Source organism: Galeopterus variegatus, unplaced genomic scaffold (assembly GCF_000696425.1).
Source record: "Galeopterus variegatus unplaced genomic scaffold, G_variegatus-3.0.2 Scaffold88, whole genome shotgun sequence".
NCBI lineage: Eukaryota > Metazoa > Chordata > Mammalia > Dermoptera > Cynocephalidae > Galeopterus > Galeopterus variegatus.
Window position 1 is genome coordinate 532,188 of NW_007726199.1, and position 24,908 is coordinate 557,095.

At 39.1% G+C, this 24,908-nt stretch overlaps 1 protein-coding gene across 1 annotated transcript in view; it reads right to left on the bottom strand.

Annotated features, from left to right (window-relative positions):
• MANBA (mannosidase, beta A, lysosomal) overlaps positions 1-24,908 on the bottom strand; it is a 99,597-nt gene that overhangs the window by 22,638 nt on the left and 52,051 nt on the right. Inside the window, exons 9-12 of the mRNA XM_008580838.1 lie at positions 13,288-13,405; positions 11,887-11,973; positions 7,110-7,277; positions 1,824-2,042 (exon numbers count right to left, since the gene is read on the bottom strand). Of these exons, the coding sequence (XP_008579060.1) occupies positions 1,824-2,042; positions 7,110-7,277; positions 11,887-11,973; positions 13,288-13,405 (592 nt within the window). The remainder of the gene's footprint in view (positions 1-1,823; positions 2,043-7,109; positions 7,278-11,886; positions 11,974-13,287; positions 13,406-24,908) is intronic.

The following is a 24,908-nucleotide window of genomic DNA, read 5'->3' on the forward strand; positions in this document are numbered from 1 at the left end:
TTCAGAGGTGGAAAGAATAGTGTTTTCAATAAATGGAATCGGAATAACAGACTATCCACATGCAAAAGAATGAACTTGACTCCTACACAATACAGAAAAATAACTCGAAATGGATTCTACACCTAAACATAAGAGCTAAAACTATAAAATTTTTAGAAGACAACACAGAAGTAAACCTTTGTCACCTTTGTCACTGGAGTTAGACAATGATTTCACCAAAAACCCAAGAGATGAGAGGAGATTAGTAAGAAGGACATCATCAAAATTAAAAATTTTTATGCTTTAATTGACACCGTCAAGTGAGTAAAATGACAGCCCACAGATTGGCAGAAAATATGTGCAAATTATACATCTGTTAAAAATACTTATATCCAGAATATATTTTTAAAATTCTTACAACTCAATAATAAAAAGACAAATAACTCAATTTAAAAATGGGTAAAGGATCTGAATAGACATTTCTCCAAGAAAGATATACAAATTTCCAATAAGCAAGTGAAAAGGTGTTCAACATGATTAACCATCAAGGAAATGCAAATTGCCTGTAAATGTAAATTTCCAGGAAAATGTAAGAAAAAAAGGAAAATAACAAGTGAAATATTGACAGGGATATGGAGAAATTGGAACCCTCATACATTGCTGGTGGTGTAAAATGGTGCGTCCACTATGGAAAACAATTGGACAGTTCCTCAGAATGTTAAACACAAAGTTAGCACATTACCCAGCAATTCCACTCCTAGGTATATACCCAGTAGAAATGAAAATATATGTTCACACAAGAACATGTACGCAAATGTTCATAGCAGCATTATTTATAATAGCCCAAAAGTGGAGATAACACAAAAGTCCATCAGCTGATAAATGAATAAACAAAATGTGGTATATCAATACAACAGAATATTACTCAGCAATAAAAAAGAATGACATACTAATACAAGGTACAATATGCATGAACCTTGAAAACACTGTGCTAAGACAAAGAAGCCAGTCTCAAAAATATACATATTGTATGATTCCAACTATATGAAATGTGGAGAACTGACAAATACATAGACATGAGAGTAGATTAGTGGTGCCTTGGACTGGGGTAAGAGGGACAGGGGAGTGACGCGTGGCTGCTAATGGGTTCAAGGTTTCTTTTGAGTGATAAAAATGTTCTAAAATTAGATTGTGGTGATGGTTGCACAATTCTGTGAATATACTGAAGACCATCAAATTGTACACATTAAGTGGGTGATTTGTATGGTAAGTTAAATTATATCTCAATAAAGCTGTTAAAATAAAAAGAACACATACAACTCTGAAACCGAACCTATAGGAACAGAGAGTGAAAATCCATACAGAAAATCAAATACACCAACATGAAGAAAAAGAGGAGGTTGAAGGGGAGGAAGAGGAGAGAAGAAATAAGACAGGATAACATTCGACAAAGATTTATTTGTCACATTCACCTCTCTTACTACAGTGAACTAGCCAGTACTGAATATCTGTGAATAGTAAAGCAGCTGAATGACATACAGAAAGTAACAAGTACAAGTTATTTTCATGTGTGATAAGAAGCCAAGCTTAAGAAACAACTAGCCCCACTTAACCTTTAAATGCTCCTGAAGGAACATAATTAAAAGCAATATAGAAAAGTTATAATCTCCAAAATGATTAAAGACTTTAGCTCCCCAAACGTAAAGAAAAAAAAGCTATCTTCTTCCTCAACGTTCATTAAAATCAGAAGTTCATTTTATTTGACTTTCTGAACCACTATTCAAAAGTAACATATGCCCATAGTCTCCCATTCTGAATCATTGGAAAATCAAACGATGGCTTACCTTTTCTAATGTACTGAAGGAAGGCCAGGACTGGTATCCATATTCAGATGCAAATCGAGCTTTTGGGAAAACTTTCCAATTCCAGCAATCACTGATATAGTCATAAAAATGTACATCACCAAAATGTTTGCTATAAGGGTCCTTAGAGACCCAGCCTTCTGCAATGGTTTCAGCCCCGTTTGTAGGACTGGATACAATATAAGGACGACTCTTGTCTCCCTGAGTTCAGAAATAAAATGATTTAAAGGATAATATTTTCATCAGTAAACTACAGATCATTTGTTTCTTTAAAAATACTATCAAGTCCCAGAAATGCCAAGTGGCTGATAGAAAAAAAATAGGACCGTTTACCTTTTTCCCGGTTCAACAACCACCAGCACCTCTCTGCTCTTCAATCCGTAATATCTTTTCCTAATTAACACTTATCTCATCCCTCATAGCAGCTGTTCCTAACCTTTTCAATCATGTTTTGCCTCCTCTCCCATCCATCATGGGCAGTACAGTCTAGTTCAGAGTTTCCCAGCTTTGGCACTATTGACATATTGGGCTGGACTTTGGGGTGCATATGTGGGGGGTGTCTTATGTATTATACTTGCATCATCTCTGGCCTCTACCTGCTAGATGACAGCACCCCCAACCCCCCAAAAATGTCTACAGACTTTACCAAATGTTCCCTCAGGGCAAAGTCACCTCCACTTAAGATCCACAGGTCTAGCAGTTAAGTAACAGAAGCTATTGTGTCAAATGGACCTCAGTTTAAATCCCAAATTAGAACCTAATTATTTTTGGACAGATCTAAGCCTCAGTAGTCTTATCTATAAAATGAGAATAATAGCAGTACCTCCTTCATAGAGTTATTGTGAATGGTAAATAACTTGTAAGTGGAACAGATGGCTAAGTGCCCACTGAAACTCATGTTCCCATTTCCATAATATAGAGCCATCCCTGGGAAGGGGCTTCCTAGCCCTCTGCATCTGCATGGAGCCACGTGCCTCACTCTTGTCCTCTTCCCCCTTTTGTGGGTGAAAGCCTAGGAGACTGTGTAGCTGGGATACAGAAGGAGATCTGCCTGTCAATCAGGAGCAGTCACTTTATAGTGTTAGTGAGTAAGAAATAAGATTTTACTATGTAAACCACAGAAATACTGTGGTCGTTTGTCACAGCAACTAGCATGTAAGTACTTCATTCACTCGGTGCCTAGCACACACGTAGAAGTCACAATGTTGTGGTATTATCATCTCAACAGATGAGCTCACTTCCTATTTCACTGAGAAGATTCATTCACTTAGTAAGTTTTGTCAAGTGCTTATTGTGTCTCAGGCATTTTTCAGCCCTGCAAAGAGACAGAGAGAGAATGTGTGACTTCATCAAATACTCATACATCAAATCTCTCTCGAGCGTTTACTATGTGCCAGGCAGGCAGTTCCTTCTACGTACTGGAGGTTCAGCAGGGAACAGAGACATGGTGACTGACCATGATCCATACTTTTTTTTCTTGTTTCTCTTCTGTCACAGAAAAGAAAGATCCTTACTCCTTTCCTTTGCCAGCCTGTCTTCTGGTCATCTTTCTCTTTCACTTTGGTGCTACAGCCAATAAATTATCCTCCACTCTTTTAAAAGAAATCTCTCTCCACTGGTCTTTTCCCTCAGCTTCCTTAGGACTTCCCTCATCCTGATAAAAAGTTCCCTTGATCTTGTAATCTATCAGATTTCTTTACCACCCACTCATGCCTCAGCCCCTGATATCTGATTATTGATCATTCCACTCCACTGAATTTTTTCCAAAAACTTCCCAATGACTAATACTTTCCAAAGACAGCAATTCTTTCAATCCCCTCTATTCCCTCTCTGGTGTGCAATAGATGACCCTATTTATCACCAGTTATTTCCGAAGCTCGCTCCACCGCTGGCTGCTTGTTCACTACTCTTTCGCATTCTAGTTTCCCCCAACCTTTCTGATTCTTCCTTCTCCAGCTACCCTCTCCACTCTCCGGTGGAGACTGCTCAGCCTCTCCTTGTTCTACGCCCTCTAGCACCACTTCTCCTCTCACCAGTGTTCTGATTACTCCCAGCCCACGCCCCCGCACTTACATTCCCAACAATCAGTGCCACATTTCCACCTGCGTTGTCCTGCCAACATCTCCTATCCGACCTTTCAAAGCAGAATTCCTTATTTACTCATCCCAAATTTATTGACTGTGATTCCTGCCTTGATTCATGGTACCCAAGTAGGAGTCATCTTCAGTTTCTCCCTTTCTCTCTCTCACCTTCCACATTCAATCACTCTGGATAGTGCCAACTCTATGTTCAAATAATTTTTTCCCATCACTCCATTTTCAGTACCACCCCAGGACTCCACTACCTGTGACCCCTATGACCTGGAGCACTTAATCTCTCTAACCCCACAATGTTATCATTTCTAAAATAAAGTCAGTATCACCTACATTCCAGAGCAGCCCTAAAAAATAAATAAATAAATAATACAAAGCACCTGTATAATTATCATATAAATGTATGATAATAATATTAATATAATAATTATAATTAATAAATTAATGCCTTGATTGTAATAGACTCAATAACTTGGAGTTCTCCACTATGATAACTGGCTTCCTTGCCTAGAATCTCTCACTTCCCTAATTCTTTGCTAGTAAGGGTAGCTTCCAGAAACCTGGATCAGATAAAGTTCCTCCCTTCCCCCAAAATCTCTACAAGCTTCCTGCTGTCTACTGAATAAAGCCTAACTCCATAACATGATTCAAAGCCCTTCTATGATCTGCTTCCAAATAGTCATTTTTCTTTCTGTCTTTGACTCTCCCCCACCAATCCAGCAGTCCTTTGCTTTCAGGTACTGGGCACTGCTTGCTGCTCCCTATCCATACCTCACATACTTCCACATCTTTTTATCTTTACTCCCATTGTTTTCATGGCCTAAAATATCTGCTGGACAATCCTTTGCCTCAAAATTCTACTTCACCCTTAAGGCTTAGTTTGAATGTCATCTTTTACTTAAAAGCCTTCTCAGGTTCTTCCAGTTAAAATTAATGGGGGCTGGCCAGTTAGCTCAGTTGGTTAGAGCACAGTGTTGTAACAGCAAGGTCAAGGGCTCAGATTTGCATACCGGCCAGCCACCAAAAAAATTAAATTAATGATTCTTCCACATAGTTCCAAGCATTTGGGAACTACATCTTTTACAGTGCTTTTTTCACTCTGCCCGGTAGAAGTGGTAATTTTTTCCATGTTTCCCTCTGAGAGCAGACTGTAAGCTCCACAAAGATAAGAGTGTTCCCACAGCATCAGGAATGAGGCTTTGCTCTGGGCATAGATATTCAGTAGATGTTGGTTGAATTTAAAAACATTCAAGAGCATGGTAAGATTATAGGCAATCTTAAATTTTAAAATATTCTGTTATAATGGCATTAAAGTAAAATTGGAGGCAAATCAATTGGCCTTAATAGATCAAGCCCAATTGATTTCCTTTCATTTCTCCAGATTCTTGAACAATTTGATAAGCTGAGCCAGTCAGTAAAATTACTCTGCCTAAAAATATCCACTCTTAATGATGCATTACAATTTCCTTCTGTTTATGAATAATTATTCTTGAAGCCTGTTTTTTTGTCACATATCTCACAGATGACCTCTTTCTAGGTCATGACCTTAAATGCTTATTTAGACCAAGAGATACTTAAGATGAACCAAAAGAATGACCATAAAAAGAAATCATGAAATGCAATAGGAAATTAATCATTACAATTAATGTGTAGATGGATCAATTCGTGGTGCTTTCCCTTAAGTGCCCATGCTTTGATATAAATAACAACAGTAATGACTACATAGCACTTAATCCTGTACATCTTCAAGGAAATTTGTAAACATCAATTATTGCTCACAACTCATAAACAGCTCCCTTATGAGAAAGGCATCATATTTCCATTTCGAAGATGAAGTGACACAAAGAAACTAATTTTTTTAAGATCAAGAGTGTAGTGTTAAAATTAGAGATTAAAATGTGTACATATTTAAGACCTACTTTGAATGAAACCAAGGAAGGTGGTGATGACTAGCATTAATTAAAACATCACTACATGCAAAGTCTGTGTCATGTACCGTCCATCCATTATCTCACTTAATCCATGTAACAACTCTTGAGAGTTAGTCCCTATTTTTAACCCAATTTTAAAGATGGGAAAATGGAGAGTAAGTAATTTGCCCAAGATTACACAGACAGTAAGTGGCCCAGCCCGGATTTGAGTCATGAGGGCTTAACCACTATGCTATGAAATGAAAATCCTCAGACATCACAATCCATTTCTTAAATCCATCAATTACGGAAAAACATATTATAGCAATACTGTTAGTAAAAAGATTATAAAATAAATGTTCTATAAATATTAATTAAAGCTTATATCATCACATTTTGTGAATAGAAAAATTCTTCATGACACATGACTTAGTCTATCAGGTAAGTTATAAATTTGAGCCTATGTTTTTTTCATGAATTCTCATTGAAGTTTCTTCTCCTAAATGGAATAGTGCCATCAACTGGGCATATGTAGATGCTAATATCACATACTATTTAAAAAATATATCTCTTTTCAAATTACTTCAGGATATACCCAGGAATTTAAAACATCTAATTACAGATATAAAATTGTAAAGACAGCTAGGTTATTAAAGCACATGTTAAACACTAAAGTTTTTAAAAAATTATAACTTTTGAAGATACTACTGGTAAAAAAAAAAGCTGCTTCTTTCCTTATAAAAAATGCCAATTTATATTAATGTATGCCTGTAAAATATGCCTGTTAGACAAATAGTGGTGCAAAGAGAACCATCGTAGAGGAAGGGCCCTAAGGTGGAGCTGGGAACCAGCTCTCTCCTCTCCTCTTGACCCTGAAATCACATACCAACATATTCATACATAACATGTATCAAAGTATACTTTAGCAATTATAATTACAGGATTGTACAAGTGGCATATCGATAAATCATCTTATCTAGAGATTCTAAACCTTCGGGGATTTGTGGATAGACTCCAAGGAGTATGTGACAACCTACAATATTGGTGTATGCGTGGAGAGTTCCACAGATAAGTTAATCCCCAAAAAAGTCTACAATCCAGAATCCTTTCATATGCTGCAGCATCACAATGCAATACTCTGTATTCAAATGATACTGTTGAAGACTGCCCTAAAAAGGGGCATAAAATATACTATCCTGATATTCAAACTTCTCCATTTTAAAAACACGTTATTAAATTCTATTGCATTAAAAATCATTACTTACTGACAAGACGACCTCTCTGATGTTTTTCACATAGAGGGTCACATAATCATTGATATAGGTTTGCAGGTCAGTGACATTTATATTATACCAATTCATCATCAGTGCTGCTTCGTTTTCATTATTACCACTCCATATGATGATAGAGGGATGAAATTTCAGTCTCCTGATCTGAAATTTAAGAAATGTAAAATAATTTTCAGATACTTAACATAGAAAACTCAGAGCTATAATTATTTATAAATATTCTGCACATAAATTCTTATGTGCACGTGCCAGAAATCTCACTAGAAAATGGACGGTCATGTTAGCTGTGGGATTATATTTGAAGAAATCTGGGAGATTCTTCTTTACTCAATTTTATAAACACCAATAAGACAGGGTTCCCTTTCTCAGTTTTATAAAAACTGAAGAAAATATAAGCCCTTAAAAAAAAGAAATCAACCTCACCATTATCTGAATTGCCACAAAAAGGTCCCAGGAAATACCAAAGGCAGGAGACATGACATCACAAGAGTTAGTTCTCAAGAGCAAGTTGGAGTTTTGCATGAGGTAAAGCAAACACTGCCACTGAAAGAGGCATTGAGGTTTCCGTGCAGTCTCCACCAAGATCAGAAAACCAGAATGGGAACTAGAGAGGGTTTTAGGAAGCAAGTGAATACTAGAGCACTCTGGAAGCAAAAGACAAACATGGAATACTCTAAAGGAAAACAGGGCAATCAGGAGGATGTCTCCTGAAATTACTATCAATGTCATGTTCTGAGAAAATCAACTAAGGTTAAGCAAGTTACTGAACATGTCTAAATATAGAAGAGGAAATCAGAGAATCTGAGAATCCTGCCAGCCTCAAGACATGAGGCCTGCATGAACTGGCCTCACCTGGGCCGGCCCTTCATAAAGACAAAAGGACCCAGCTCTGTTATGCACCGGGCAGACTCAAACATGTCCCTTTCTTCTGACACACCCGGACATGCGCCACAGCAAAGGAGGGCAATTAAATGTCTTTGAGAACAACAGGGTGAGTCAATGGTCAAGAGGAATTCTTCTGGAACCTGTTTTGGCAATATCGCCTCACTGATATTTATAGATTCTCTTTCACTGTAATGGAACATAACAGTGAGGGGTCTCCACAGATGTCCTTCCCGTGGGCTCCATTCAGGAAGCTAAAACACTCAGATACATGAAATAAGGACACATTAAGGGTGTATCAGGAATATATTTCATTTAAAAAATTACAATCTTGTGTTTTTCTAAACCAGCCTTGTGAACAATATTCCCTTTTTCTTTTCTTTTTTTCTTTTTTTTTTTTTTTGCCTTTGTGCATGCCCAGGAAAGTAAGGGCTGCTGCCCACTGTGACCAGCATGGTTATGGTGCTGATGAAAATACAAACCAAATCCTGAAGAGGCAAAAAGCTTCAGTGACTCAGTGTTACACACACCCTTCAAGGTGATTTAGAGTTCTACGGGAAGCTTTACTTTAAAATTTGAACAAATTCTGCATAAAGTAGTTCTTCAATAATATATAAAAGAATTGAAGGTACATAGATGTTATATTTTTATTATTTGTATGAAGAAAATTAAAAATAAAATTGAAATGCTTGCAACCTGCATAACTACAATTAATATTTTAAAAGTTATTCATCCATCCATCTATCCATCCCTCCACCCACTCAGCAAACAATCCAGCCAGGGAGTGGGGAACCAGTGTGATGTGTTCACAAAGGCAAAGTGAAGGGTGGCCTAATCTAGACTTGCGGATATAGGATGGTTTTTCCCAGAGCAAGTTATGCTCAAGGTAGGAGGGGCGAGGGGAGAATGAGTGAGGTGGTCCACAGGGAAGTCGATGGGGACAGACAGCAAGAGGAAGATGGCGCTTGAGGAGGCTGGAGACACAGGCAGGAACAGGATCCCTCACAGGAGGATCTTTAACTTCATCCTGAGGGTAACCAGAAGACTCTGGAGGGCTTTTAGCAAGGGAAGGATTCAATTTGAACTTTTAAATCTTTTATTTTATTTTATTTTATTTTTTTGTGACCGGCCGCACCGCGCTCAGCCAGTGAGCGCATCGCACCGGCCATCCCCATATAGGATCCGAACCCGCGGCGGGAGCGCTGCTGCGCTTCCCAGCGCCGCACTCTCCCGAGTGCGCCACGGGCTTGGCCCTAAATCTTTTATTTTAAAAAGAAACACAGATACAAAAAGATAAATTATGACATAGTGAATTATAATAAGGCAATTATAACCACCACTCAGATCAAGAAAGAGAACTTTTCAGCCACTCCAGAAGCCCTCCATGTCTCTTCCAATCACAGCCCCTTCCTCCTTCCAAAAGTAACCACTATCTTGAGTGTTAACAGCAATGGCTTCCTTTCTTTATGCATTTCTCTATTGTTTTTCACACAAATATACATCTGCAGACACTATATTATGAACGTCAGATTTTAACATACTTGATGGATTTCAATCCATCGGCACTCCTGTCCTTACTGAATCTCAAACTGTCCCACTTTTGGTTGGTCAGAGTCTCTCCAAAGTCCTCTTGACATATCTTTGATAGCTTCCTTGTTGTGTATAGGTGGAGATATTCCAGGAGCAGGGTGCTGAGCAGGAGTGTGGTATGACTCAAAGCACATCGACGGAAGATGATTTGGCAGCTCTGTTGAGTGTGCGCTCATGTTGAGAGACCAATGCAAGGGAAGTCAATTAGAAAACAAATGCACTGGTCGAGGGGAGAGAAAATGAGAGTCTGAACTAGTGTAATAAGTATAGGGATGAGAAGATAAATACAAATACAAGTATCATTGGTATCAAAAAATTGGGTGGACTTTAAAACTAGTTGGATGTGGGTGGCAAGAAAAAAGAAAGTATCAAAGATGACTCTCAGATTTCTAGCCAAAATGAAAAGTCATGGAAGAGTGCATTTGGTTTGAAAGCTAGTGGACTTACTTGTAAGACATGCCAAGGTAGTGGTGCTGGTGGAACAGCTGATATTATTCTGTATTTCTTGTATACTGTGCTTATTTACATATATTATCCCATTTAATCTTCAAAACAGTTTTGTGAGAAGAGTAAAATCATACCAGTTTTATAGAGAGATTGAAGCTAAAGAGGTAAAGTAACCTGCCTAAGGTGACAGACTCACCATTCAAGAAGAAATCAAAATATTTGTTCTTATATATCACCATTACAAAAAAAAACTAGCAGATAATTGGACATGAGAAACTGAAATCAGAGAGTCAGAAATAATCCACATAGTGGCTTTATCTAAAATTATGGAGAAAATGAATTTCTTCCCTTCTTTGACATACTGCAGAACACTGTGAAATCCACTCAATATGTCTGCATGGTCTTGCAAACTCTAGTGATCATTTCCAATGGATACCAATGAATCACTCCAATGACTGCTTCAGTAGTATTTTGCTCACATATGATACATTCACAAATTAGTTTCTAAGCTGTCTTTTGGGAGTACATCATGATTCAGAATTTTCTTGTATTGCGAATGTCACTCTGATTCTACATGGAAATTCATGCCTTACACTTAAGATCTGGGGTAAAGGTAATGTAATGCAACCTGTGTTTCGAAGCACAATCACCCCCTAAACAGACATTGCTACAAAAATAATTATATTCAGCACAAGGCTGATAGACCTCAGATACGTGGCTGAAATTATCAGTTGATGATATTATAATAAACACCATTACCATTTAAATAAAAAGATATTCCAGGTCTGTCCCAAATCTGGAATCAGCTATTTCTCTAAGAAGACTTTCTCCTAAAGGGAAAGATCATTTCAGTATAAGGATACGCAATACTACTAGGTTGGCCGTTGTGTATAGGCCTTTTCAGTAGACAGAGATAGCATATAATCACTTCCTTGCATTTATATATCTATAAATATAAATGTGTATATGTGAAATGCAAAAGAAATCAAGAGTTAAGAATCACTTTAAATTTTTGTCCCAAGCAATTCAAAGAGTGATACTGACATTTGCTGAGGTGGGGAAAACTGCAGGAGAAGCAAGATTGGGGGAGGTCTTATACATTTGTGTTACATTTGAGATGCCTATTAAACCTCCAAGCAGGGCCGGCCCGGTGGCGCACTGGATAAGTGTGCCGCTTGGGAAGTGCGGCGGCGCTCCCGCCCGAGGGTTCGGATCCCACATACAGACCAGTTCCCGCTCACTGGCTGAGCGAGGCGCGGGAGCAGCACCAAGGGTTGCAATCCCGTTGCCGGTCCCCGGTCCGGTACGGGGGCAACACTGAGGGTTGCGATCCGTTGCCGGACACTACACAAAGCCAACCAAATGAGAAAAGTGTTCTTGACAAGAGCACTCTGATGTACCAGAGACATGCACTTCAATGATGTTTTGAATAAGCATGATCAAGCTATTTTATTTTAAAAAATAATTTTCTTAATCCATTTTTATATTTAAGCTAGTTAACATAATATTGGTATTTTATTTTTTCTATCTTGTCAAATGCATTAATGGCAGGAACCATATTGTCTTGCAGGAAAGGTGCTCTCCGGTAGGCAGCTGGATATAATAACACAGAATTTGGCAGAGAAGTCAGGACTGGGGATAGATCTGGGAATTGTCAGCAAATAGGTGTTGTTAAAGCCTTGACATTGGGGGGAATCATCTAGGGAGTCAATTACCTGACTGTGTAATTTTTCATGGGGCTTAACAGAGAATTACAAGAAGAAATGGGAGATTTTTAAAAAGGCAAAACTCAAATGTGTGCGTTTTCTTTCCTCTTGGAATGGTGATAACGTACCTGATAAGCAACTTCCGCTCTCACTGAATCCATAAATCCCTGATCAGTTGGATAAAAGGCACAGGCAAACATAAAATCCTGCCATACCTATCAAATCAAATAAAAGGCAATAAAGCACTTCCATAAGTTTTACAGAAAGAAAATCTTCATTCTGAACTTTGGGGATTATCTTTCACAAAAACAAAAAATCAAGTTAGCTTGATGAGTGTGATCATTTGAGCACCACTGTACATGAAGGCACCGAGGAAAGACACTCACAGACCTCAGAACTTTCCAGAACTGCACAAAACTGTACAGAAACCTGAGAAGAGAAAATGTTAGTTAGGTAGAAAAAAAGAGAACAAAGGAGAATTCAAAAAAGGATATAGTGAGTTTGTTGAGAGGGGATGAAGTGAAGCTTTCCCCCAGCCCTTTCTCATTCCTAATTCATTCTAATTTTCACCACGCATTTGGTATTGAGAGATGCACCTGACTGTCAAGAAGCATACTTTATTTATAAAGTAATTAACTTTTTATGACCAAAAGGATTACTACATGCACATTTTAGTAATGAAACCATGGGAGTCTCTTCCTAGGGAGGCTGTGCAATGCAGTGGTGACAAGCACAGCCCCTGCAGCAGCCAAGTAAAAATCTTGATTCCAGCACATGGAAACTGTGTGAGTTTGGGCAAGGTGTTTAACCTCTCCACGTGTCAGTTTCCTTATCTGCAAATGGGGATAGAGAGCAATAGTAACTACCTCATTGGATGGGCATGAAGACAAAACAAAATAATGTATCTAGTACTTACAAGAATGCCTAGTACTCCATGAATATTACAGAATATTGTCATCATTATCATAATCGTCAGCATTATCATCATTATAATTCCTACTCTTCTCTGGCACTCTTTAAATTTTAGAACTGTAAATTCTTTGAGAACTAAACAATATATTTCCTTTGCTTAATCCTCACCATGATAAAAACATGTTGAGAGTATTTCATAACAATATTAAGCACACCTTTTCTTTATTTAATTTTATTTTTCTTCTATCTAGGTTTTGTCAGAGCTCCTTAGAGTTAAATTTTTAAAATATTTTGTTTTCTTTTTTATGTATACCTACATATCACAAAGAAAACTGCCAAGAAAATGTAGACAGATGTATACTAGATATAACCAACATACAGAATATCTTATCATTTTTAAATAATTAAATAATTATGGTATTTGCTATCAACTGCAGCTCCGGGTTGACAAGATGCCATTTATTCCTTTAGCAAAAAGTGGAACATCATTCCCAGCTCTGAAAAAAGAAGTAAGGATCAATATAAGCCACTTGGAAAATATCACCCTCTCAGAACACTGGAGGTCAAACTGAGGACATAGTAACTTATTAATACATAAAATGCTACCAGCTACTCACCATTATTCCTAGTTCATCACAGAGTTCATAGAATTCATCCTGCTCATAAATTCCTCCTCCCCAAACCCGGAGAGTATTCATGTTAGCATCCACAGCAGACTGCAAAAGGAGCCGTAACCTACAGAAGAAATTTTAAAAACAAATGCTAATTTGGAAGTTTCTGAATATTAAAAAAAAGATTTAAAGGTTCTGGTCAAGATGGCAGAATAGACAGTCCCCAGCATCACTCTCTCCCACAAGTCAACAAATTTACAACTATAAAAATATAACATCAGCCAAGCTGGAGCCACTGGAGCTCAAGGGAAGAGGAGGAGAGACCTATAGAGTTCATGAAGGTGGGAGAAGCCATGATGAAAGAAAGAAAAATTGCACTGACCATTTTGAGCCACAGCCACTTTAATGTTGGAGCTGCTGAGCACATGGAGCAGGAGCCAGCAGAAGCTGGCAGAAACTGTAGCTGTGCCCTTCCGATGGAGTTGTTTGGAGGTGGCAGGAGAGAAGAGGGCCTTGGCAGCCCCCAGGACAGCAAGACCACTAACAAGGTCCCCGTGGACCCACATAGGAGCGACGAGCCAGAACAGCTGAAAAGGGGGAGCTATTCAGAGGCCAGTGAGCCATCTCAAAGACTGGCACAGGGCCCGTCCCATGGGAAGTGTTTGGAGCATGGGTGGTGGGCGAGATAGGCCCACTGGGAGAACACTGGGACATAGCATGGACAGCAGATCTGCCCCCCAATCAGCAAAGGACCACTCAGAGGAGACTGGTTGGGAATGCAGGATTGCATGGGGTGGAATTTGATGAAAAAACTCAGGCCCAGATCAGAGTTTCTACAAAACCCAGATGCACAGAGTCTCTGGAGAGCTGGAAGTACCTATAAGGTCAACCATAAAATCCTGAGCTGCACAAAAAGGCTTCCCTAGGGAAACAGCAGCAAAGCAGCAATTTAGCTCAACCACAGAGTTCAAGTACTGGTTCTCACAGGAAGTTCCCCCATGTTAGAAGAAAGCAAAAGACAAAAAATTAGTTCCAGCCCAGGCACACCACCAGCGCCTTGGGGCCCACCAAGTGACATGAGGTATGGAGCTGGGGACAGGACCCCGGCCCACGACCACTCTCACCACCAATACCTTGGGGCCCTCCCAGGAACCCAAGGCTTGGAGCTGGTGACTGGACCCCCTTCCCACAACCAGGCACCATGCCAGCACCTTGGGGCCTGCCCAGGAACCTGAGGCATGGTGAATGGGAATGGACCCCCCTCCTACAACCAGGCACCATGGCAGCACCTCAGGGCCCACCTAGGAACCTGAGGCATGGAGAATGGGACTGGACCCCCCTCCCACAATCAGGCACACTGTGCCAACACCTCGGGGCCTGTGGAGAAGGGGACCGGATCCCCCTCCCACAACCAGGCACACCATGTCAGCGCCTCAGGGCCTGCCCGGGGGCCTGGGGCATGGAGAGGGGACCAGACACTCCTCCCACAACCAGGCACACTGTGCCAGCACTTCAGGGCCCACCTGGGGACCCAAGGCAGGGAGAAGGGGACTGGACCCCCCTCCCACATCCAGGCACACCACCAGTACCAAGGAGCATGCCAAAAATATCACCTCCATGTGGGTGGCCCACCACAGCCACCACAATAACCATGGCTGCCACGAAAGTGGGTAGACACCACAACCACCACACAGACGATCTGCTAGCCACTGGAGTGCATTGACACAAGGAGAGTCACCAGCAGAGATAAAGAAAAGAAGAGGGGCTGGCCCGGTGGCGCACTGCTACAGTGCGCCGCTTGGGAGCGCGGTGGCGCTCCAACCGAGGGTTCAGATCCCACATACAGACCGGTTCCCGCTCACTGGCTGAGCGAGGTGCGGACGCAGCACCGAGGGTTGCGATCCCGTTGCCGGACACGAAAAAATACAAAAAGGAAAAAAAAAAAAAAAAAGAAAAGAAGAGGATGTCTCTCTCCACAAAGCCCATTCCAGAGTGACAGAAGAAGCATCTGCTCTATGACAATATTGGGGGACCTGATCACACCTCTTAGCATTGGAAAGATCATCTAGGGAACAAATCACCAGAGTAGCCATTATTTTTTCAGAAGGAGAGAAGAAATCTAGGGTAATTAGAGGGGGGAGGGGGGAGAGAGAGGGGGAGGGGGAGAGATTGGACAAGGGGCATAAAGAATAATTACAATTTGTAACAATGTATATGCTAGTAATATTGATTTGATCACCATATCTCAATGTTGAACCCCAAAAATATGTATAATCAATTTCGATTCAATAAAAAAAAAATTTTTAATAAAAAATAAAAAAGATTTAAAAAACACATTATGGTAGATAAACACATTTCTAAACTCTATTGGAAAAACATACTTTAAAATTATGATGGTTTGGGGCCGAGCCCATGGCGCACTCGGGAGAGTGCAGCGCTGGGAGCTCAGCAGCGCTCCCGCCGCGAGTTCGGATCCTATATAGGGATGGCCGGTGCACTCACTGGCTGAGCGCGGTGCGGCCGGTCTCAAAAAGGACAAAAATAAAAAAAAATTATGATGGTTTGGATATAATGCTAACTAAAGAAAGTGAGATAAAAATATGTACACATAACTATAACCACATAAAATAAATAAAATAGAAAAATTACAGTTGATATCTTTCCTCTGCTTTCTAAATGTTCAGTAATGTTGTTACTCTATTTTTAAAACTAAATTTTTGTTTTATATTTATTACTATAGAAAAATACAGTTATAAACCTAGGGAAGTATGGCCTAATTTTATATACCATTTCAGACTATAAAACAAAAATCAAAGTTTGAATTAGTACTACTTCACCCTTATCTCCTTTTTTACAATTCTTCCAGCCCAGGACTTCTTTCTCAGTAAATTTCCTTTCTACTTTTTTCAAATTCCTAGTCACATTCCTTGGGAAAATCTAGAACTTCAGGGCCAGTTTGTGAGCATGCAGCCTCCCTCCCGCCCCAGAACACTGCCCAGGAATGAACTAGGAAGCCAAGCCACAGCGGGTCAGGACCACAGCCCTGTGCTCCCAGCGAAGGCGCCAGGGGCAGGCACGCCGCTTGGCCCAGCTGTGCTCACCAGCTGCAGCCCAACCAGCCAGAAGGGGAGAGGAGGGTTGAAAAAGGAAAAGAAAATGATCCTGTGTCTGTGTCTGGAGAAGACTCTCTTTTTCTCCTGAAGTCTAAAATAATATACACATTGTAAAGTAAAAGGAAATTACTACAACTATTGGCAGAATTAAGAGTTTAGTTACTAACCACATCTACGTTCTAAACATCAAACAATATACAGTAGTCCTCCCTTATCCTAGGTTTCACTTTCCATGGTTTCAGTTACCTGTAAATATTAAATGGAAAATTCCAGAAATAACAATTCGTAAATTTTAAATTGCTCGTCATTCTGAGTAGCATGATGAAATCTCACACCACCCCACTCCATCCCACCCGGGAGGTGAATCATCCCTCTGTCCAGCGTGGAGTCACTGTCTATACTTCCTGCCTGTTAGTCACTCAGTAGCCGTCTCTGTTACCAGATCGGCTTTTGTGGGACTGCAGTGCCTGTGTTCAAATAACCCTTATTTTACTTAATAATGGCCCCAAAGTGCAAGAGTAATGATGTTGGCATATTGTTATAATCATTCTATATTATTATTAGTTATTGTTATTAATCTTTTACTGTGCCTAACATAAATAAACTTCATCATAGCATTACGTATAGGAAAACATAGTATATATAGGGTTCGGTACTATCCACTGCTTCAGGCATTCAGTGGGGCTCTTGGAACATAACAACAATAAGGGGGGACTACTGTATACTGTACTACAGTGCATACTTACACACTTATAAATAAGTTAAAATGTTATGTAACTTAACTAATAAATAAGTTAAAATGTGTTTATCTTCACTTCACATTTGTTTTCACTATCACAAACAGTAGTTTATACACACAATTAGGAAATATCATTTTCTTCTAAAGCTCTATTTTCAAAGCCTCAGAAATACATTTTTAATTTTTTTCTACATCTAGAGTTTTTAAATTTTTATTTTGCTTTTAAATAAGTTTTATTGTTTGTATTTAAGGTATACAACATGATGTTATGAGATACATATAGACAGTAAAAAGTCATTATGGTGAAGCAAATTAACATATCTATCTTCTCACAGTTACCCTTCTGTTTTTGTTTTTCTGGCAAGAACAGCTAAAATCTATTCATTTAACATGAATCCCATAGACAAGGTTACTTCAAAAGTTCATGGAAAAATAGAATTAAAATACAAATCTTTCCATGAACTTTTTGAAGACCCCTGGTACAGTACAATTTTATTACCTGTACTCCCCATGTTGTACGTTAAAGCTTTAGACTTGTTTATCCTACCAACCTGCTACTTTTATATTCTCTGACCTACATTTTCCCATTTCCTCCCTCCACCCTAAGATTTTGTTTATTTCTTTTGTTAAGGTAAAAGAATATGCAAATATCTTAGCAAAGGTAAATATAGCTTCCCATCTTTTAAAACCATGCTCAAAAATATTTAAGGTATTATTTAAAAACTTTAAAAAACTGAATTCAATAATCTTTTTTTTCCTGTGACTGTCCAAAATGTGAATTAGTCCTTTTCTTGTTTCTCCAGAGTAAATATATAATAGCTTTCTAAAAATTGGATGGCTTCAGCAGTCTCAAATAGTTTAGCTATGAGACTATCTATAGGAGGCAGGGAAGATGGCAGATGAGATATGCCCAATCTTCTCACAGAAAGGGACCAGAACAAGGAAAGGACAGCTAAGTACAGGGGAGAGCATCAGTGGAGAACATGAGAGGGCGGTGGGAGCCTGGTGAGGAGCATGAAAACAAAACAGGCTGGTGTAGAGGCTGGTATAGAGGAGAAAGAGGCACGCAGCTTCAGCTGCTACCATGGATCCCAAAACAGGATCAGCCAGAAGGAATTCTCCCTTGCAGTGGAAAGAATCTGCTTGGCCATGAGCACTTCCCAGCAGTAACCCTCCACCTTCTCTCACCCCAGCCTGCCCCCACCACTGCTGCAGTTACCTGAGCCAATGTCTAGTCACAGGTCCACGGCCCTTCTCCCCTGACAGGAGTTCATCCCGCACAGTGCACCCCACTGCATGCCCCATGTTGCCTCTGTGGTACTGGGCACCTGTGCAGCTACAGCCTTCCAGCTGCCTGTGTGGATATGTGGACACATGACCCCAACTGCCTACATGGGTCCAGACATCAAGCTACCTGTGGTCCCAGCCTCCCTAGCCACCTTATGTGGGCCCAGCCATCCAGCTTCCCCAGCTACCTACATGGTCCCCACCCACCTGAGTGAGTCCAGCCACACGTGCAATCCCAGCCACAGACATAGTTGCTGGCATCACCTGTAAATACTGAGTCTACCCAGAACTACTGAGTCTACCCGGAACCAAAACTAAAACACCCTACCCAATGGGCAATATATAGCAAATCTACAGGAGGAAGTCTCTCTTCTCAAAAGCCACCCCAGAGTAACAGAGGAAGCAACCATTCCACCAGATGACTAAGTATCAACATAGGGATACTAGAAATATGAAAAAACAAGAAAATATGACACTCCAAAAAGAATATTATAATTCTCAAATAGCAGACCACACACAATAGGGAACCCTTGCTATGTCTGAAAGGGAATTCTGAGTAACAATCTTAAAGAAATTTAGTGAGATACAAGAACACTGAGTTAGACAACATAATGAAATGAGAAAATCAAGCCAGGACATGAAGGAGAAAATTTATGAAGAAATAACTATCATAAAAAAGAATGCAGCAGAACTCAGGGAACTAAAAGACTCACTTATTGAAATAAAAGCTACTATTGACAGCATAAATAGCAGGCTAAAGCAAGCAGAAGAAAGAATTTCTAATCTTGGAGATAGTCTTGTCAAAATAACTCAAGCAGACAAAAAAACCCAATATTTTAAAAATATGAAGAAAATCTAAGAAAGACCTATCTAGCAGACCACCTTAAGCACACAAATATCCAAATTATGGGTGTCATAGAATAGAAGGAGAAAGGAAAAAGCATTGAAAATATATTCATTTAAATAATAGCAGAAAACTTCCCAGGTTCTGGTAGAGATACAGATTTCCAGACCCAAGAGGCTCAAAGATGCCCTAATAGATTCAATCCAAAAAGGTCCTCTCTGAGACACATTTTACTCAAACTGTCAAAACACAAAGACAAAGAGAAAATCCCAAAAACAGCAAGAGAAAAGCATCAAGTCACCTATAAAGGAGTTCCCATCAGACTAACAGCAGACTTCTCAGCAGAAACCCTACAGGCCAGAAGAGAATGGGATGATGTATTCAAACTGCTAAAAGAAGAAAACTGCCAGCCAAGAATACTATACCTGGCAAAGCTATCCTTCAGAAATGAAGGGAAAATAGTGTATTTCCCAGACAAATAAAAGCTGCAAGAGTTCACCACCACACAACCAGATCTACAAGGAATCCTTATGGGAGTCCTGCACCTGGAACCCCCAAAATGATAATCACCACCATGAATACATGAAAAAGAACAAATACCACTGGTATGGCAGATATGCATATGAGAGAAATAAACCGTACCATAACACCTCAAAAAGCCGGCGAATGCCAAAGACAAGCAATAAAAGGGAAAGAGAGGAACAAAATATACATAAATCGACCATAAGAAAAGCAATTAAATGTCAGGAGTGAGACAATACCTTTCAATAACAACCCTAAATGGAAATGGATTAAGTCCCCCACTCAAAAGACAGACTGATTGACTGGATTAAAAAAAATAGACCCAACTATATACTATTTACAAGAGATTCACCTCACCTGTAAAGACACACACAGACTAAAAGGGAAGAGATGGAAAAAGATATATCACACAAATGGAAACCAAAAATGAGCAGGATTGGCTATTCTTACATTAAATAAAATAGATTTTAAATCAAAAACCATAAAAAGAGACAAAGAAAGCCATTATATAATGATAAAGGAATCTATCCAGCCAGAAGATATAACAATCGTAAAAATATAAGCACCAAACACCAGAGCACCAAGATACATAAAGCAAACACTATTAGGCCTAAAGAAAGAGAGTAGAACCAATATGATAACAGTTGAGGACTTGAAGAGATCTCAACGTTGGATAGATCATCTAAGCAACAAATCAGCAGAAACACAGTATTTAAACTACAATAGACCTAGTGGACTTGGCATATATCTATAGAACTTATCATCAAAGAACTGCAGAATATACATTCTTCTCATCAGCACATGGAACATTCTCCAGGATAGACCACATGTTAGGCCATAAATCAAGTCTCAACAAGTTTTAAAACACTGCAATCATTTCAAGTATCTCTTCAGACCACAATAGATCAAAACTAAAAATCAATAACAAGTGAAACTTTGGAAACTATACAAATACATGGAAATTAAACAACATGCTCCTATATGAACAATGGGTCCAAGAAGAAATTAAACAGGAAATCAAAACATTTCTTGAAGCTAATGAAAATAAAGACACATCATACCAAAACCCATGGGATACAGCAAAAGCAGTACTAAGAGGGAAGTTTACTGCAATAAATGGTTACATCAGAAGAATAGAAAGATTTCAAATAAACAACCTAACACTACATCTCAAAGAACTAGAAAAACAAGAATAATCCAATCCCAAAATTAGTAGACAGAAAGAAATAATTAAGATCAGAGCAGAACTAAGGAAATAGAGACCCAAAAATGATACAAAAGATCAATAAAACAAAAAGTTGGTTTTTTTTTTTCCTTTTTGTCTTTTTTCGTGACTGGTAACGGGATCACAACCCTCAGTGTTGCGCCCGCACCGCGCTCATCCAGTGAGCGGACCGGTCTCTATATGGGATCCGAACCCTCAGCGGGAGCACTGCCGCGCTCCCAAGCGCCGCACTCTACTGAGTGCGCCACCAGGCCGGCCCAAAAAGTTGGTTTTTTGAGAAGATAAACAAAATAGACAAAACATTAGCTAGGCTAAATAAAAAAGAAGACCCAAATAACAAAAATCATAAATGAAAAAGGAGACATTACAACTGATACCACAGATATATGAAGAATCATTGGAGACTATTATAAACAACTATATGCCAACAAGTTTGAAAACCTGGAGGAAATGGATAAATTTGTGGACACATACAAACTACCAAGACTGAACCAAGAAGACATAGAAAACCTGAAAGACCAATAACAAGCAGTGAGATTGAAGCAGTAATCAGAAGTCTCCCAACAAAGAAAAGCCCAGGACCAGATGGCTTTACTGCTAAATTCTACCAACCATTTAAAGGGGAATTAATAGCAATTCTCTTCAAACTATTCCAAAAAATGGAAACACAGGCCATTCTCCCAAATTCATTCTATGAGGTAAATATCACCCTAATATCAAAACCAGACAAAGAAAAGAAGTTAAAAAAAAAAAAGCAAATATAAAACAGAACAAGAAAACTATGGGCCAATATCTTAATATCTTTGATGAACACAGGCACAAAGATCCTCAACAAAACATCAGCAAACAGAATACAGCAACACATCAAGAAAATTATACACCACGATCAAGTGAGATTCACGCCAGGAGTGAAGGATGGTTCAACATACACAAGTCAATAAAGGTGATACACCACCTCAACAAAATCAAGGACAAAAACCATATGATTATCTCAATAGACACAGAAAAAGCATTTGACAAAATTCAGCAATCTTTCATGATACAAACTCTCATCAAATTAAGTATAGAAGGGGCCGGCCTGGTGGCGCACTGCTACAGTGCGCTGCTTGGGAAGCGTGGCGGCGCTCCCGCCGAGGGTTCGGATCCCACATACAGACCGGCCACTCACTGGCTGAGCGAGGTGCGGGAGCAACACCGAGGGTTGCGATCCCATTGCCGGTCCCGGTCCGGTACGGGGGTGACACTGAGGGTTGCGATCCGTTGCCGGTCATGAAAAAAGACAAAAAAAAAAAAAAAGGGAAAAAAAAAATTAAGTATAGAAGGAAAATACCTCAACACCATAAAAGCCATAAATGACAAACCCACTGCCAATATCATCCTGAACGGGGAAACGTTGAAAGCTTAAGAACAGGAACAAGAAAAGGATGCTCTGACCACTCCTATTTAACACAGTATTGGAAATGCTAGATAGAGCAATCGGGCGAGAGAAAGAAATAAAGGGCATCTAGATTGGAAAAGAGGAAGTCAAGCTGTCCCTGTTTACCGATGACATGATCCTATGTATAGAAAAACCTAAAGACTCTACCAAAAAATTCTTTGAGCTGATAAACAATTTCAGTACAGTTGCAAGATACAAAATTAACATGCAAAATTCAGTAGTGTTTTTATACTCCAATAATAAACTAGCAGAAAAAGAAATCAAGAAAGTAAGCCCATTTACAATAGTCACCAAAAATATAAAATATCTGGGAATCAGTTTAAGAGGTGAAAATTCTCTACAATGAGAACTAAAATCACTGTTGAAAGAAATTAAAGAGGTCACAAAAAGATTGAAAGACATAGCACGCTCTTGGATTGGGAGAATTAACACTACAAAAATGTCCATACTACCCAAAGTGATCTACAGATTCTATGAAATCCCCATCAAAATCCCAATGACATTCTTCACAGAAACAGAAAAAACAACCCTAACAGTCATATGGAATGACAAAGGACCCTGAGTAGCCAAAGCAGTCTTGAGCAAAAATAATAAAGCCAGAGGCATTACACTACCTGACTTCAAATGATACTACAAAGCTATAGTAACCAAAACAGCATAGTACTGGCATAAAAACAGACACTCAAACCAACCAAAGGAACAGAATATCACATACAACTCTAACATTCTTATGGACCAACAAAAGCCCCCAAACAGCCAAAGCTATCCTGAGCAAGAAAAAAAAAAATAAAGCTGGAGGCATAATACTACCTGACTTCAAATTATACTACAAAGCTATGCTAACCAAAACAGCATGGTACTGGCATAAACAGAATAAAGAACACAGTAATTAGCCCACGTACTTACAGCCAACTGATCCTTGACAAAGGCTCCAAGAACATACAGTGGGGAAAGACTGCCTCTTCAATAAATGGTGCTGGGAAAACTGGACATCCATCAATAGAAGAATGAAACTAGACCCATACCTCTCACCATATAGCAATGTCAATTCAAAATGGATTAAAGACTTAAATATAATACATGAAACTATAAAACTTCTAAAAGAAAACATAGGGGAAACACTTCCAGAAGTAGGACTTGGCAAAGACTTTATGAATAAGACCCCAAAAACTCAGGCAACATAAGAAAAAGTAAACAAATGGGATTATATCAAACTAAAAAGCCTCTGCAACAGTAAAAGAAACAATTAACAAAGAGAGAAAAGACAACCTACAGAATGGAAGAAAATATTTGCAAACCATGCATCTGACAAGGGATTAATACCCAGAATATACAAGGAACTCACTTAGTAAAAAAACAAGTGACCCAACTTAAAAATGGGCAAAGGAGCTGAATAGGCATTTCCCAAAGGGAGATATACAAATGGCCAATGGACATGTGAAAAAATGCTCAACATCACTCAGCATCAGGGAAATGCAAATCAAAACCACACTGAGATATCTCACCCCACTTAGACTGGGTATTATCAAAAAGACAGAGAATAACAAATGCTGGCAAGAATGTGGAGAAAGGGGAACACTCCTACATTGTTGGTAGGACTGTAAATTAGTGAAGCCATTATGGAAAACAGTATGGAGGCTCCTCAAACAACTACAGACAGAACTACCATACAATCCATCAATCCCACTGGTAGGTGTATACCCAAAGAATAGAAATCATCACAGCTCTATTTACAATAGCCAAAAGTAGGATCCAACCTAAATGTCCATCAACGGATGATTGGATAAGGAAAATATGGTATATATGCACAATGTAATACTATTCTGCCATAAAAAACAATGAAATTCTGCCATTTGGAGCAACATGGATGAACTTAGAGAAAATTATGTTAAGTGAAATAAGCCAGGCACAGAAAGAGAAAACACATGTCCTCACTCATAAGTGGGGGCTAAATAAAAAATAAACAAATAAAATTAAGAAAAAAAAAGGAAGAAGGAAGGAAGGAAGGAAGGAAGGAAAAGAAAGAAAGAAGGAAAGAAAGAAGCAACAATCACAGTAATACATTGAACTTTCAAAAGGAGAGAACAGAACTGAGGTTACCAGAGGTGGGAAAGGAGGAGGGAGGAGGTGGTTAGTGAGAAACTGGTAAAGGAACACAAAAATGATGACATTGTGTAATGTCGAATATACTAATTTCCCCGATTTGAGTATCACATACTGCACACAGGTATTGACATTCAACACAGTACCCCACATATATGTACAGTCAGTTATGTTTCAACTGAAAAAAAAAATCAGTTTATATATTCTAGAAGAAAAAGACTGTAGCTCAGGAAAATGGAATAAATATGATTTAAACATGGTGTCCATTCTAAAGTTTCCATCATCCTAGAATTCTATGCTACCTCTCAGTCTTTTCCCCTGGGACTAAAGAAAATAAAAAATGAGTAACTCTTAAG